The sequence below is a fragment of the Diabrotica undecimpunctata genome, chromosome 7 (assembly GCF_040954645.1).
Source record: "Diabrotica undecimpunctata isolate CICGRU chromosome 7, icDiaUnde3, whole genome shotgun sequence".
NCBI lineage: Eukaryota > Metazoa > Arthropoda > Insecta > Coleoptera > Chrysomelidae > Diabrotica > Diabrotica undecimpunctata.
The window spans coordinates 144,338,405-144,352,711 of NC_092809.1; the positions used below are offsets into that span (position 1 = coordinate 144,338,405).

The 14,307-nt window shown below is 36.2% G+C and overlaps 1 protein-coding gene across 1 annotated transcript in view; it reads right to left on the reverse strand.

The window, feature by feature from the left end:
* Window positions 1–482: 482 nt before the first annotated feature.
* Window positions 483–14,307, reverse strand: part of LOC140445967 (digestive cysteine proteinase 2-like) — a 28,210-nt gene continuing 14,385 nt past the window's right edge. The window contains exons 5-11 of the mRNA XM_072538435.1: window positions 7,180–7,301; window positions 4,101–4,322; window positions 3,136–3,318; window positions 2,788–2,917; window positions 2,524–2,632; window positions 2,126–2,313; window positions 483–750 (exon numbers count right to left, since the gene is read on the reverse strand). Coding sequence (XP_072394536.1) covers window positions 564–750; window positions 2,126–2,313; window positions 2,524–2,632; window positions 2,788–2,917; window positions 3,136–3,318; window positions 4,101–4,322; window positions 7,180–7,301 — 1,141 coding nt within the window. The 3' untranslated portion in view covers window positions 483–563. The remainder of the gene's footprint in view (window positions 751–2,125; window positions 2,314–2,523; window positions 2,633–2,787; window positions 2,918–3,135; window positions 3,319–4,100; window positions 4,323–7,179; window positions 7,302–14,307) is intronic.

The window sequence follows — 14,307 nt, forward strand, 5'->3', positions numbered from 1 at the left end:
TTTTAGTGAGCTATTCTAAATATAAAAAAGAAAATTTTGGAATATTTGACCATCTAATGAGGAGACAAAAATACTCATTTCTTAGGTTGCGAGGTGGCATCCCCACCATACGACTTATCTAGCTACAAATTGGTGGTCAATATAGATATACCAAATGCATATTTTATTAATTTTCTTAGATTTTATGGACACGTTGGTTCTTACTACACTGGGGTTTTGCTTGTTGACGAATTTGAAGGCTCCGTCGTCGTATTGAGTTATTTCTCCTCTATCAGAGCTTATACTCCGATGTCGATGATCAGTAATGATTATTTTCAAAGCCTTGCTGTGATAGAATTTCTACCTATAGCCAAGTATACAAGGTATAGACGGTGGATACTTTAACGAGTAATTCTTTAAAAACATCTTACCTATTTTGTTATAAAATTTTAATATTAAAAAAAAATGGAATTTTTGGGGTAAAAAATCAGAAAATACAGAAATGATTTGAAGAAATTTTATTTGATAACAAAAATTCTGCAATATATTCTATTTTTCTTAAATATGTACGTTAAGTTAAATATCTACATAGTTACATATGTAGCCGCAGTCATGACCCCACAGTTGTTGTTTTTGGAAGACATCAAGATGTATCCGTCATCTCCCCAATAGGTAGACCAACTGTTTTTGATTAACCAGTAGTTTTCGCCGTTAATTGAACCGTATCCAACAGCTAACACCGAATGGTCCAAATCTTGTTCCCGGTTTCCGCTAAAATTAAAGTTATTAATACACTTTTCATTTCTGTTTTATATTTTTCTCGTTTGTAGATATTAAGAGAGTTCTTAAGATATATAATTTGGAACAAAAATAATAGTAATTGTGAAGAGATAGCTAAAAAGATGAAAATTTAAAAAAAAACTGAATAAAAAAGACCTAAAAATTATATTAGAACTGAACGTTCTATATAGGTGACGTAAAGACTGGGACGAACACCCAAAAAAACTAAGTCAAAAAGAAGAACAATCAATTTGTCGATATACCGATATCTGTGTTATTTGTGCGGTGGAAAAATGTTGATGGTAAGAAGCCCCCAATTGATTACATAATGCCAATAATGATTATTCCATTCTTTTTTTTTCTATTTTGTGTCCATTCATTTATACACTGTACGTTACATTTTCTTCTAATGTTTTCACTTCTCTTTCGATCTCTCAGCATATTTCCTGTAATTCTTCTCAGTAATCTCATTTCTGCCGTTTTCAGTAGCCTTTGCGATGTGGCTTTGTCGGGTCTTGTTTCTGAGGCATATGTCATTATTGGTCTTACACTGGCCTTATAAATTCTTGACTTCATCTTAGTGTTAATGTGTCCGTTTCGCAATATAGTGTCATTAAGGCATCCTGTCAGTCTATTTGGTTTTTGTACTTGATTTTGTACTTCTTTGTCCAGGTCTCCATAGCTAGACAGTGTAATTCCCAGGTATTCTATTTCCATTACTTGTTCAATACTGATGTAGATGAGTTTGAAATGTTAGTAATTCTCTAGTAACTCTACCTATAATTGTATTCCATTCCTAAATATCAGTATTACAATAACTGACTACATACCATCAATTACATTTTATAGATCAATTTACCATGTTCCTGATTCTTTCTCAATTCTTTACTATTAATTCCATCTTTCCACTTTATAATATGGATAATACTGTCATAATAATTGTTTATTTTAACTTATTCACTACAAATTGTACAATGGGAATTCACTCTATAAAATATTGCAGTTACCATAACTCCTAAATAAAAATCAAACAAAAATGTCATGTATTTGGATATGTTAAAAAAATTTAAATTTTTACTCTTATAGTTGTAAGTATTGAAATATTCACTTTGTTTACATATAATAATTAATTATAATTAATTATTCTAATAAATTTACAGTTTTCTCCTGAAGAAGTCACAAAATCGTGACGAAATATTGAGACAGAACAAATATTTATTTTATTCCAAATTTTATTTCCTACAGATCGATTGCTGATACTATAACTCAATATTTAAAACAGTACGGTCGAAAATAATTTGAAAATATATATATATATATATATATATATATATATATATATATATATATATATAAAACCACTTACCAATTTTCATCGTAATAAACTCCATGTGAATAAAAACTGAAAGTCTTCTGGCTAGCGTCGATGCTAACACTAATTGGTCCTTGCTTGAAGAGTGCTAAACGGAGGGCATTTTCATCGTTTTCGGTTACGTTTACCCAACCAGTAATTTTGGCTGTCTTCTCTACGTCATCTGCGTGGCAAAATCCATCCTGTCGATGAAATTATTTTTGAACGTTTATTAAATTTATAATTGTTTTCAGAAAATGTTTCCCTTTCAAAATGACAAAGAATGAAAATGATAAATTTTTCCATCATGTGATTGGGAGCAAAAATTTACAAGACAAATTAAATATTCTTAAAAATCGTAACGTAACCAGTATCTCTATGGAAATACAAAAAAAATACACCACTATATTTACCTCGCCTAAATAGTTGCCATAATCAGCATCGATTGGTATTCCACCGTGTTTTTGGATCCATTGGTAAGCCCTATAGTCCTCGCCACCATCACAACCATTGTTACCAAAGCTGAAAATAAACATATATACATTAATGTAAATTTAATTAATTAATTAATTAATTAATTAATTATTAATTATACCGTTTTAATCCGTGGGTCTGCAAAGTTCTTAGAGCTACATAAATAAAAAATAGTAATTTAAGATTAAAGGTATAATTCTTACCCCCAAGAACAATCCACCAAAGCTTGTTCGGACAATCGTACGAAGTTTTTGCCTCCATTTTTCAAAAACAATGATCCTTCAAGAGTACCGACTGTGCCAAAGGACCAGCAGGATCCACATATAGCTTGATCTTTAAAGAAACAAGTTAAAATTAGATACTAGATACTTGTCACAGAATTGTAAATTACGTAATGCATCGTAATGTAAGTTATGCATCGGAAAAGAGCCCATATAGGACTCAATAACAAGGTAGGAAACCCTTTAGGATATCAGTACTATCGATTCATTTAGTGTATTTTATCATTTGCTGATAAAAATCATTAATAATTCAATAAACTAAACTATTACCTTTCACTGGTGAAACAGCGCCATACAGTCTCCAGTCATACTCATCGGGTAAGTTATCGGTGTCAAAATCAGTGTATGGGAAAGGTTGTCCGCCATTGTTGCCTCCACTTGAAACTCTTCCATTAAGGTATTTGATTTCCTTGTCAGTTTTATCAGCAAGATGATTAATTGCTAAAGTATATCCTAAAAACATTTTTTATGAATATATGCATAAGAGGGCATAAGAATAATAAACAACTTATATTTAGGCCAAAAAGCACAGTCATGCACTACAGTAGTAAAGAATGAAAAATGTACAAGTAAGGTGCACAGAGGACTCAAGAGACTAAGACCTTGGAAGTTCTGCTGAATATTTCAGAAAAGGAGTAAAAAGTTCTGCATAACAAAAAAGGGTATATTGTTTTTGAAGTTCCCGCAAATATTATATGCGGTACCACAGTTCTGCATTATAATTGATGGCTTTTAAAACAGCCATTTTCCTTACGATATTTCGATAAGATTATCCTTATCATCGTCAAGAGAATGTGTTTTTTATGCTCAAAATAGAATGTAACTTATTGGGTGAGAGGGACACGAAGCGAGTAATGATACAGAACAAAAAAATGGATAGGTGCTATCACCTTTACTATTCACTTTATTTCGAAGTAGGTTTTTAAAGGGAGACTAAAAGAAGACAAGGAAGTATTAAGGTGAATGGCTAAGAAGTGACTAAAAAGCACGGACTCACATAAAATTAAAAAATGACATTATTGTTGAACATTCAATACACAATAAATACTAAAGGCCAACGACTACGTTTTATAAAGAGTGTAAGAATTTACATATCTAGATTCTATATTGGATGATAACTGGAACCAATCACAACAAATAAACAATCTTTCTGTTTGTAAACAATTCTGGAACTATTCGATCACATATAAAAACGCTTTCTATTCAAAAATTTCCTAGTTAGCTGCAAAACTTACCTTTATTTCTTCGGTTGACTGATTCGATGAACCTGACATTTTGACGGAAAACCTCTTTTCTAAATGCGTGCTCCTTTGCGTCTGCGTAATTTTTATTGTGATTGTTTATAAAATCGCCAAAGCTTGAATCGACGTGCTCACTTTTTTCGGGACGAATATATTCGGCCATGGGGTTCATGATGTGGACATGTTGATTTCCAGGTCCAGGAAAACTTCTACATTCTGAAATTATAATTAATGTACAATATTAAGGTTAGGTTAAGTGAGATTAGGTTTGGTTAGAAGAAATCATAGACATATAATACAAGATAGACTGATCGTTGCAATACCAGTCCGTTCCCCCAGTGCGACAGAGAAAAGTGACGCAAAGCAGTCCCTGCATCTTTTTCTAATCGGTCGGGTTTATCGATCACGTGACCTTCTCAATGGTCACTTAGGTCACGTGGTCGATAAATCTGGTAAATTAGAAAGAGATTCGTCAGTTTTCTCTATCGCACTAGGGGAACGCGACTGTATTTCAGCTATCAGTCTATTTGTATTATTTGTCTATGGAGGAAAAGAGGAAAAGGGCGTTCTAAAACATCTGGTGATCTTAAAATAAATGTGGTCGGTGTGAGAAGAAAATATAATCCTACTTTTCTCTCCAGTAATTTTTTACTTAACAGTTTTCAAATAATCCCATTGGAAAGTCAATAAATAATATAATAATAATAATTTACTCCCATGGTCGACGAAAGATGGTGATAGAAATAAGAAAGTAGTGACCAAATGAAATGTTGTGAAATTACAAAGTAGTAGAGTACAAGAAAGTGATCAGTGTATGTGTGTATAAATTGTTATTATTTTATCACCACTTTTGGTAAAAGGTCTTCAAAAATCAAGTTTTTGAATAACACAAAAGTAACCTCTTCTCAGATATTGAAAAACCCCAGTGACACGATAAAAAATTAGTGTTTTAAGTTGAATAAGTATTTGACAGTCGATAAAATATAAGATAAAAGTCTTAGCCCTAAATAATAAATAAGTGTTAGATTTGATTAAGAGATTGAAACATGAAAACTCCAATCTCAAATGAAAACAAACTTTTGCGGAAGTGGCTACTACACCTGTCAACGATGTATTACCTTTTGTCAGACACTTTTCTTTAAAAAGTGTACACTCAAATTAAAGAAAATAACATGTTAACTCAAGAAAATATATTTATGGAACATGATCAAAATAAGACATAACCTCAAATAAAGACAAATAAGGAATAAAAGGAAATTGTCCGAAAAATCTATCCCCAGAAGTACAAGATGCTAGAGAAAAATTTCTAAACGACGTCGTTGTCTATGGTCGTTGATCTTAAGCTTCTGGGTAACTTAAATTTTGTATAGATACAGGCTGAAGTCACGAAGCAAAATTCGCCATGTAGTGGTCTGTGAAAAGCCGAATTCTTGTGAGCGACGTGAAATCGACTGCGTCGGATTCTACTGCGTACTCTCAAGGATGTTTTTGGCAGATCTTGAGTTTCGTCGACGTACAGATGTTGTTTGATTATTTACTGAATCAATGGACTCAAATTTATCCACCAATCTGCTAAACGTCCGCTTGGTAGGACGATGAATATATAACCCGTACAGACCACCCATTTTGATGAAATAACGTTTTTATTTGCACTTTGTGTGTATGCTATCTCCATTATTGATGATTTAGCATACCAGACTGAATAAAAGACATTCAATTTTAGAGATATAGCTTCAACAATATGGCCGCTACCAACTGTCAAAGTTCGGAAGTCCCTATTAAACGGCCCTGTATTCGCGATTGAAACTGAATGTAGAGGGCAGCTCGATTGCAGTGTCATGGCCGATATAAATGGTATAAACAAACATAACAGTCTAATGTTTACCATTGCTTTTGGATGTTTAGTTTGGTTTAAGACGAGTTATTTTTATTATTTAAAAATGGAAATTAGCCTAATGATATCGTTGAGTATTGTGGTGAAGCAAAGAGACCATTGGTTGAAGGGGAAGCAGTTTTCAAGTGATGAATTCTTAAATTTTAACTTTAATGGTTGGAACTGGCTTGTGTATTGGTGAATTTGTATATTTTGTGTATACCTGGGAACCCATAGTATAATGTTCTGTGTAATGTTTGTCTTATTAATATATGCATTATTTTATAAAATTATGTCTAATGTTTTTTATATGTTAATTTTTATTTTATACTATTTTTTGACATATGTAAGGACTTTATTGTATATTAACATAAATAAATAACTTGAACTTGACTTTATTTACTTTATTTAGTTATTTATAACTTTATTTATTTATTGACTTTATTGTAAGATAGTTCATTTGATTACACGAAATCGACCTTAACTTAAGATCACCTGTCAGAAAAGATCATAGCACATGATTTGTCTTTAAAAGATTCCATAATAAATCATGAGGAAAAAACCTCATGATACCTACTATCCTAACATGGTAAGTATTTGTATTTCTGTTATTTAAGAAAATAAATTATGTATTCTCAATATGTTATTGACTAAATGATAGCGGTATTTTCTTTTTATTGATTTTCTCAACTTTTCCAGTTTCTGCTATTTGTGTGATATTAGTTTGTATTCAAGTTAATTATTAGTTTTTTGTTAAACTTTACTAATTATTTTCCAATGTTATGCTTACTTTGAAAATGTTTATATATATTTTGTTTCAATGTAAATGGTATACCCGTTAATAAATAAAAAGAGAAATAGGGACATATCTTTCCCTATTTTGCAATAGGGGAGTAACAGAACAATATGGATTTGATTTAAAATAGTTTAACGTAGTCATAATGCTGAAATTTACTAAAAAAAATTTAATATTTCTGTTCAAATCAATTGCTGTCTGGTTTGTTTATACCACTTTTAGTAGTTTAAATTTATTCCGCCAGAGGTCAGATACTTTGTTTTCAATCGCGAATATACATTAAGAAAGTAATAATCTACGCAATATAATTTTAAAGTGTTATATTCATATCATAAGTTTTGCATTTCTAAATACATAATTAAAATGTCTAGGTTTTTCGTTCAAAAATATAATTAAGTACATACCACTATCAGTTTCTACTTCAAAAACGGAGGGATTAATTTTGTGGATCCTGTACGAATGATATGTCACATAGTAGTGATCGTAGTGACTTCCCAACAACGAATTGTATCCTTTCATATCATACCTGAAATTAAGTAAATAAATAAATAAATAAATAAATATATTGTTACGATAAATTCTGACTCAAAAATCGTAAATATGTTTATTACTGATATGCTATTGTTGTGAATTTATTAAAAGGTTCAATATTTATAACACTTACGGATTTAATTTATTTCTTTATTTATATTAACTTATCTGACAATAATTTATTATATCCGTACGTACAAATTCGCGAGCGCGGGTCTTGAGTATTAACTGGCCCTCCATATAAAAATGTTGTATTTATATACGAAATCCTGATATACTAGAACAGCATCGAAAGATCGCATTGTCTTGCATCGAAAGATCGAGAAGCTTATCCGGCTCATTCACCATAATTTTGGTTCTAGACTTCCACCGAAATTTCTACAATAAAACAGAATAATTAGTCATAAAAGTTAGGCCAGTATATTTATCGTAACATTGCCCCCCTCTTAAAAGATGGTTCCTCCTGGAACCTTGTCGGGACTGGAACCGGAACTGTATGCTGGTATCGGCAACTGGACCCTCTTTTACAACTTCCAGTTGTATAAAAATGACAAGGGACGGTTTTCTCTCCGCACCAGTAACTATGCGGATTGCAACAGACTAACACCTGGACTTCGGTGTCTTTAAAGATCTCCTCCACCATATTTCGGATAACCCTCCAATCTAATTGGCGGCACTCCAACTTTGGCATGGCTAACTTTTGCACGTCGGACTCTAGTACGTGCCCTCTCAATTGAAGTAAGGCTTCCCATACATCTCGGTAGGTAGGTTGGTCACGGGCAGTGTCTTTTGTTACCAGGTAGAAAAGGTAACGTGATGCATCTTGGAGTTTCAAGGTTTTACCGGGAGCTGGCACTTGGCATTGAAGTTCTGCAACTCGACCAAACTTCCTTCGAAAGACGGATGCCAACCCTGGTGCGTCTTTGATACTGGCCGGGATGGTAAGGGCCAGCGAGTAGTCATCGGGGAGCGCGAGTAGATCTTGCTTTTCTTCAGTGGTAACACAATGTCTCGCTTTACCGGTACCTCCATAGGCATCCATGAATTCCTCAAACGTGAGGTCAGACACATCTTGGACTTGGTTTACTTCCACTTCTTCATCTACGTCGTGGTCACCTTCGAAAGATGCCAACCGGTTATGGTGTACTATCATCGGCTTTCCCCTCGGAATCTTGCTTATTCGGTAGATGACATCGTTGATCTTCTCCATGATGAGGTATGGTCCTTCCCAAAACTGCTGCAATTTGGGAGAACAACCTTTTCGCTTCTTGGGATTATACAGCCATACTTTGTCGTTCTTCTTAAAGCAACCCTTTTCGGCTTGTGTATCGTACCGTTTCTTCATTCGGTCGCTAGCGATCTGAAGGTGGGAACGGACCAACTCATGTACATCGTCCATTCTTCTTCGTAATTCGATCACATAATCTTCACCTGCTACATCTTCTCCAGGTCGACACCCAAATTCTAGATCACAAGGTAGTCGCATTTCGCGTCCGAATAGGACTCTGGCTGGTGTCTGGCCCGTTGATTCGTTAACAGCAGATCTGTAGGCCATTGTGAAGAACGGAAGGTATTGGTCCCAGTCTCGCTGATGATCGGACACCATCTTTGTCAAATACTTGCCAACTGTCCTATTCATTCGTTCTACCATACCATCCGATTGCGGATGATACGCGGTAGTTCTTGTTTTCTTCATGCCTAGTCTATCACATATTCCTTGGAATAGATCACTTTCGAAGTTCCTGCCTTGGTCACTATGGATCTCCAAAGGCACTCCAAATCGGCTGATATATTCTTGGATCAACTTATCTGCAACGGTGGCGGCCTTCTGGTCTGGAAGTGCGTAAATCTCGACCCACTTAGTGAAGTAATCCATTACTACCAACATGTACTTGCCCCCATTTTCACTTTCTGGAAATGGCCCTGCAATGTCCAAAGCTATTCTTTCAAACGGGCTTCCAACATTATATTGTCTCATAGGAGCTCTCCTTTTCCGGTGAGGCCCGTTACTCGTAGCACAAATAGTACATTTCTTACACCAGTCTTTTACGTCGTCGGAACTGTTCATCCAATAAAACCGTTCCCGAATTCGCTGAAGGGTTTTCCTTACACCAAAATGCCCTCCCGATGGACTGTCGTGTAACTGACGAAGTACTTCGGCTATTCTGCTCTTTGGAATCACCAACTGTCTTCTTTTCTCTGAACCGTCATCATTTTCCAGGACTCGTTTGAGCAAGCCATCTTCGATGATAAATGAGTCCCACTGGGCCCAATACGTCTTAACTACTGAGCATAGGTTTGATATTTCCTGCCAAGGTGGTCGACGGTTTTCCTCTTTCCATTTTCGGATTTTCTGTATAACTGGATCTCTCTCTTGTTCTTCCCTTATCTTAGTAGGCGTCCAGTCGTCGTTGACAATCGTCGTTCTTAGCACTGCTGCTTCCTTGGATTCCGTTTTGTTGCAGTGGGAACACTCTGCTGGGCATGGCCTTCTGGAAAGAGAATCAGCGTTTCTGTGGCTAACTCCGGCCCGGTGCTCAATCTTAAAATCGTATTCTTGGAGTCGTTCGATCCACCTGGCTATCTGACCCTCTGGATTCTTAAACTGCATCAACCACTTAAGGGCGGCATGGTCGGTTCGGATTAGAAACTTTCTGCCATAGAGATATTGATAGAAGTGCTGTACTGATTTCACTACTGCCAGAAGTTCTCTTCTCGTGACGCAATAATTCCGTTCTGGTTTTGAAAGAACTTTACTAAAATATCCGAGGACTCGTTCCTGTCCTCCTTGAATCTGAGACAGCACTCCTCCAATTCCCACATTACTTGCATCCGTATCTAAGATGAACTCTCCTTCTGGCAGTGGATACCCCAAAATTGGTGCTGTTATTAAATGCTTTTTCAACGTTTCAAAGGCATTTTGGCAGTCTATATCCCAGCGGTATTCTCTTGATTCCTCTGTAAGTCGCGTTAATGGCTTAGCGATATCTGCAAACTTCTTAATAAACCTCCGGTAGTAAGTACATAGTCCAAGAAAACTTCTCACTTGATGTTTGTCTGTTGGTTTTGGCCATTCCTTAATGGAATCGATTTTTCCCTTATCCACGGCCACTCCTTCTTTACTGACTATATGACCCAGATAATTGACTTTACCTTGAAATAGCTGGCACTTCTTGGGGTTTAGCATCAATTGGGCAGCTTTAAGTCGATTAAAAACGTTTTCTAAATTCCTCAAATGATCTTCGAATGTCTCCCCCAAGACGATTATGTCATCTAAATAAACCAGGCATGTTTTCCAAGATAACCCTCTCAACACATTTTCCATAAGCCTCTCAAATGTCGCAGGAGCATTACAGAGTCCAAATGGCATAACGTTGAATTGCCACAATCCAGATCCTGTGGTGAAGGCTGTCTTTTCTTTATCTACTGGGTCCATTTCTACCTGCCAGTATCCAGACTTCAAATCCAAAGTAGAAAACAATTTACTTCCAGCCAATGTGTCCAATGTGTCATCGATCCGAGGCAGAGGATAACTATCTTTCTTGGTAACGTTGTTCAGCAAACGGTAATCCACACAGAACCTCGTCGTTCCGTCTTTCTTCTTAACCAGGACCACCGGAGAGACCCATGGGCTCGTAGAAGGTTCTATCACCCCGTCTTTCTTCATTTCCTGAACAATCGTTTCAGCTTCCTCTCTTTTCGCCTGTGGTAATCGTCGAGCTGTTTGACGAATTGGCTTAGCATTACCAGTATCAATTTTATGCTTAACAACCGTAGTTCTTCCCGTCTTTCCTCCTTTCGGTACGAAAATATCACGATACTGCCGAAGAAATTCCCTTAATTTCCTTTTCTCCATCTGATTTAGAGACTGTCCTGCAACTGCAACCATTTGGTCGAATTTATCGTTGGAATTATCAGATGTTGTCGCCTGACGGATTATGGATGTCACAGGTACACAAGTTCCTACTTTTGTCTCTTTCTTTATGGTCACTGGGTAGTCGTTGACATTGATAAGTCTCACAGGAATTTCTTTAGCCGAAGTCACCAATTCCTTTCCAATTATGATTCCACGGCCAACCTCATCGTCGTGGTTCCAAGGCTCCATCATAACAGGTCTCCCTTCGTCTACAATTCCCTGTAGTCGCGCTACTATGATCGTTTCGCTTCTCGCAGGCACGACTGTATCTTCTGTAATGGCTGCTTGCACAGTGTTGTCATTATGTAGATGGAGAAATACCCCCTCGTTGCCAACTTTGATTACCTTATTCTTAAAATCCAATTGGAATCCATGCATATTCATTACGTCCATTCCTAATATAACATCCTCTTCGATGTCAGCAACTATAACAGTATGGACAAACTTTTCTGCCCCAATTCCCAATTGTACCTGGATTTCTCCATGAATGTTGGCATTTTCACCTGTAGCGGTCCGAAGTCGTAACCTCGTTGGTAACAGTTTCTTTCGGCTGTTTATAACTGTCGGGCGTATAATGGTTCTGGTCGCTCCGGTATCCACCAACAACGTATGTCTTTTACCATTTATTTCTCCATCTACATATACACTATCTTCACGACATTTCAAAGAAGCTATTAGTATAAGAGGGTCTTTGGAAAAGTTCCGGGTCGAAGCTGCTCCCCTAAAGCCGACTCGTTCTGGTTTTTCCGATGGTGAGTTTCTTGATTTTATGGTCTTCGTTTTCTTGCATGTCATGCTTTTTATCAAATTAAAGAGCTGGTCAAGTTTATCTTCATCTCCTTCCTCTTTTACAGTCCTAACTTTACTGTACCCGCCAGAGGCCTGCGTAGCTGACTCGTATTCGAGGGCGGCGGATAAGACATCAACCAGCGTCTTGTGACGAGCTAATCGTAGTGTTCTCTGCATTTCATGATCACGAAGACCATCAATAAACGTTTGAACGGCCAATTTTTCCATCATGTCTTCGGGAGCTGTTGGATAAGCATATCGTACTAATCTGGCAATATCTACCTCATATTCTTGAAGAGCCTCCTCTTTCTTCTGTCTACGATTTTTAAGCTGTGACTGATATACATGCTCCAAATGTTCGTGGCCATATCGCATATTTAACCTCTTCTTCAGTTGTTCGAAATCATCGGTCTCCTCTACGGCTATGGTCTGAAGCACATCTAAGGCATCTCCTCGAAGAGCGATAGTCAGGTTTACAGCCTTTTCTTTTTCAGACCATCCATTTGCTCTTGCGGCTGATTCGAACTGTTTCATGTAGTTGTTCCATGATGATTTTCCGTCGAAAGTTGGGACTTTAACATGAATAGAACCTCCACTTCCTTCAAATTTCGGCCGTGTCTCCAACTTAAATTTCGTCTCGTCTTCTTTTATCTCCACTGTAATCGGATTGTTACCTCTCTCTGCTGTCCCTGTTTCTTCCATCTTCCTTTCCATCTCTTTAATCTTTTCTTCGAAGGCCAACTTATCGGCAGCAACTTGGTTTTTTAGCGAAGACACTCTATCGTCAAGAGCAGATATTTTAGAAGTGACTTTAGAGATGTTAGCAGAAACTTTGCTTTCCAGAGAAGAAATCTCGTTAGAAACTTTGCTTTCTAAAGAAGCGATGTCGCCGGATACTTTGTTCTCCAATGATGCGATGTCGCCGGAAACTTTGGCTACATCAGAAGACACTTTCGAAATATCGTCGGAAACTTTGTTCTCTAATGATGCGATGTCGCCGGAAACTTTGGCTACATCAGAAGAAACTTTCGAAATCGACGAGAGGACAGCATCTTCAAATATATAAGTCTCTGGATCTAGTCCTTCTTCTAGCAAAGCGTTCTTTAGTCGGTGGACTAACTCAGCCTTTTTTCCGGTAGAAGCTAATTCTCTGTCTTCAAGATGTCTTCTTAAATTAGTCACTGTCAGCTCATAAATCGTAGCCATTTTCACAATTTATTTTATATTCACTTGTAATTTATTTTCGCAATTTATCTAAGTATTCCACTGTTCTGACACCATTTGTTGTGAATTTATTAAAAGGTTCAATATTTATAACACTTACGGATTTAATTTATTTCTTTATTTATATTAACTTATCTGACAATAATTTATTATATCCGTACGTACAAATTCGCGAGCGTGGGTCTTGAGTATTAACTGGCCCTCCATATAAAAATGTTGTATTTATATACGAAATCCTGATATACTAGAACAGCATCGAAAGATCGCATTGTCTTGCATCGAAAGATCGAGAAGCTTAGCCGGCTCATTCACCATAATTTTGGTTCTAGACTTCCACCGAAATTTCTACAATAAAACAGAATAATTAGTCATAAAAGTTAGGCCAGTATATTTATCGTAACACTATTCATTCGAGTATTTTCTAGGTCATGTCTACCTGACACATGATGCTATAAAAACAAAGTTCGAGGCGAGTCGATGGGAAATCCAGTTTGCCCTTACCGTTTTCGCCGTCCAGTCTACTCAAGAAGGTTTTAGACTTTTCGAGATAACGGCGATTTATGTATATAAATAAAACATTTTTATATGGAGGAACAGTTAATATCTGAAGACCCGCGGCCGCAATTTTAATTGTTACGTTCGCCTAAAATAAATTATGTATTAATTAGTGGTTAATAAACTTATATAAATTATCGTGATTTTTAATAAACTAGAATAAGAACAATATAATAAATTAATAACGACATTATAAATTAAATAAAGACAGAGCAATTAAATAAATTCTCATTACAGTGGTGCAGAAGTGGGATATAAAATAAATTGTGAAAATGACGACGATTTATGAGCTGACAGTGACTAATTTAAGAAGACATCTCGAAGACAGAGAATTAGCTTCTACCGGAAAAAAGGCTGAGTTAGTCCAACGACTAAAGAACGCTTTGCTAGAAGAGGGACTAGATCCAGAGACTTATATATTTGAAGATGCTGTCATCTCGTCGATTTCGAAATTAGAGAACAAAGTTTCTGGCGATATTTCGAAAGTTTCTGGTGACATCGCATCATTAGAGAACAA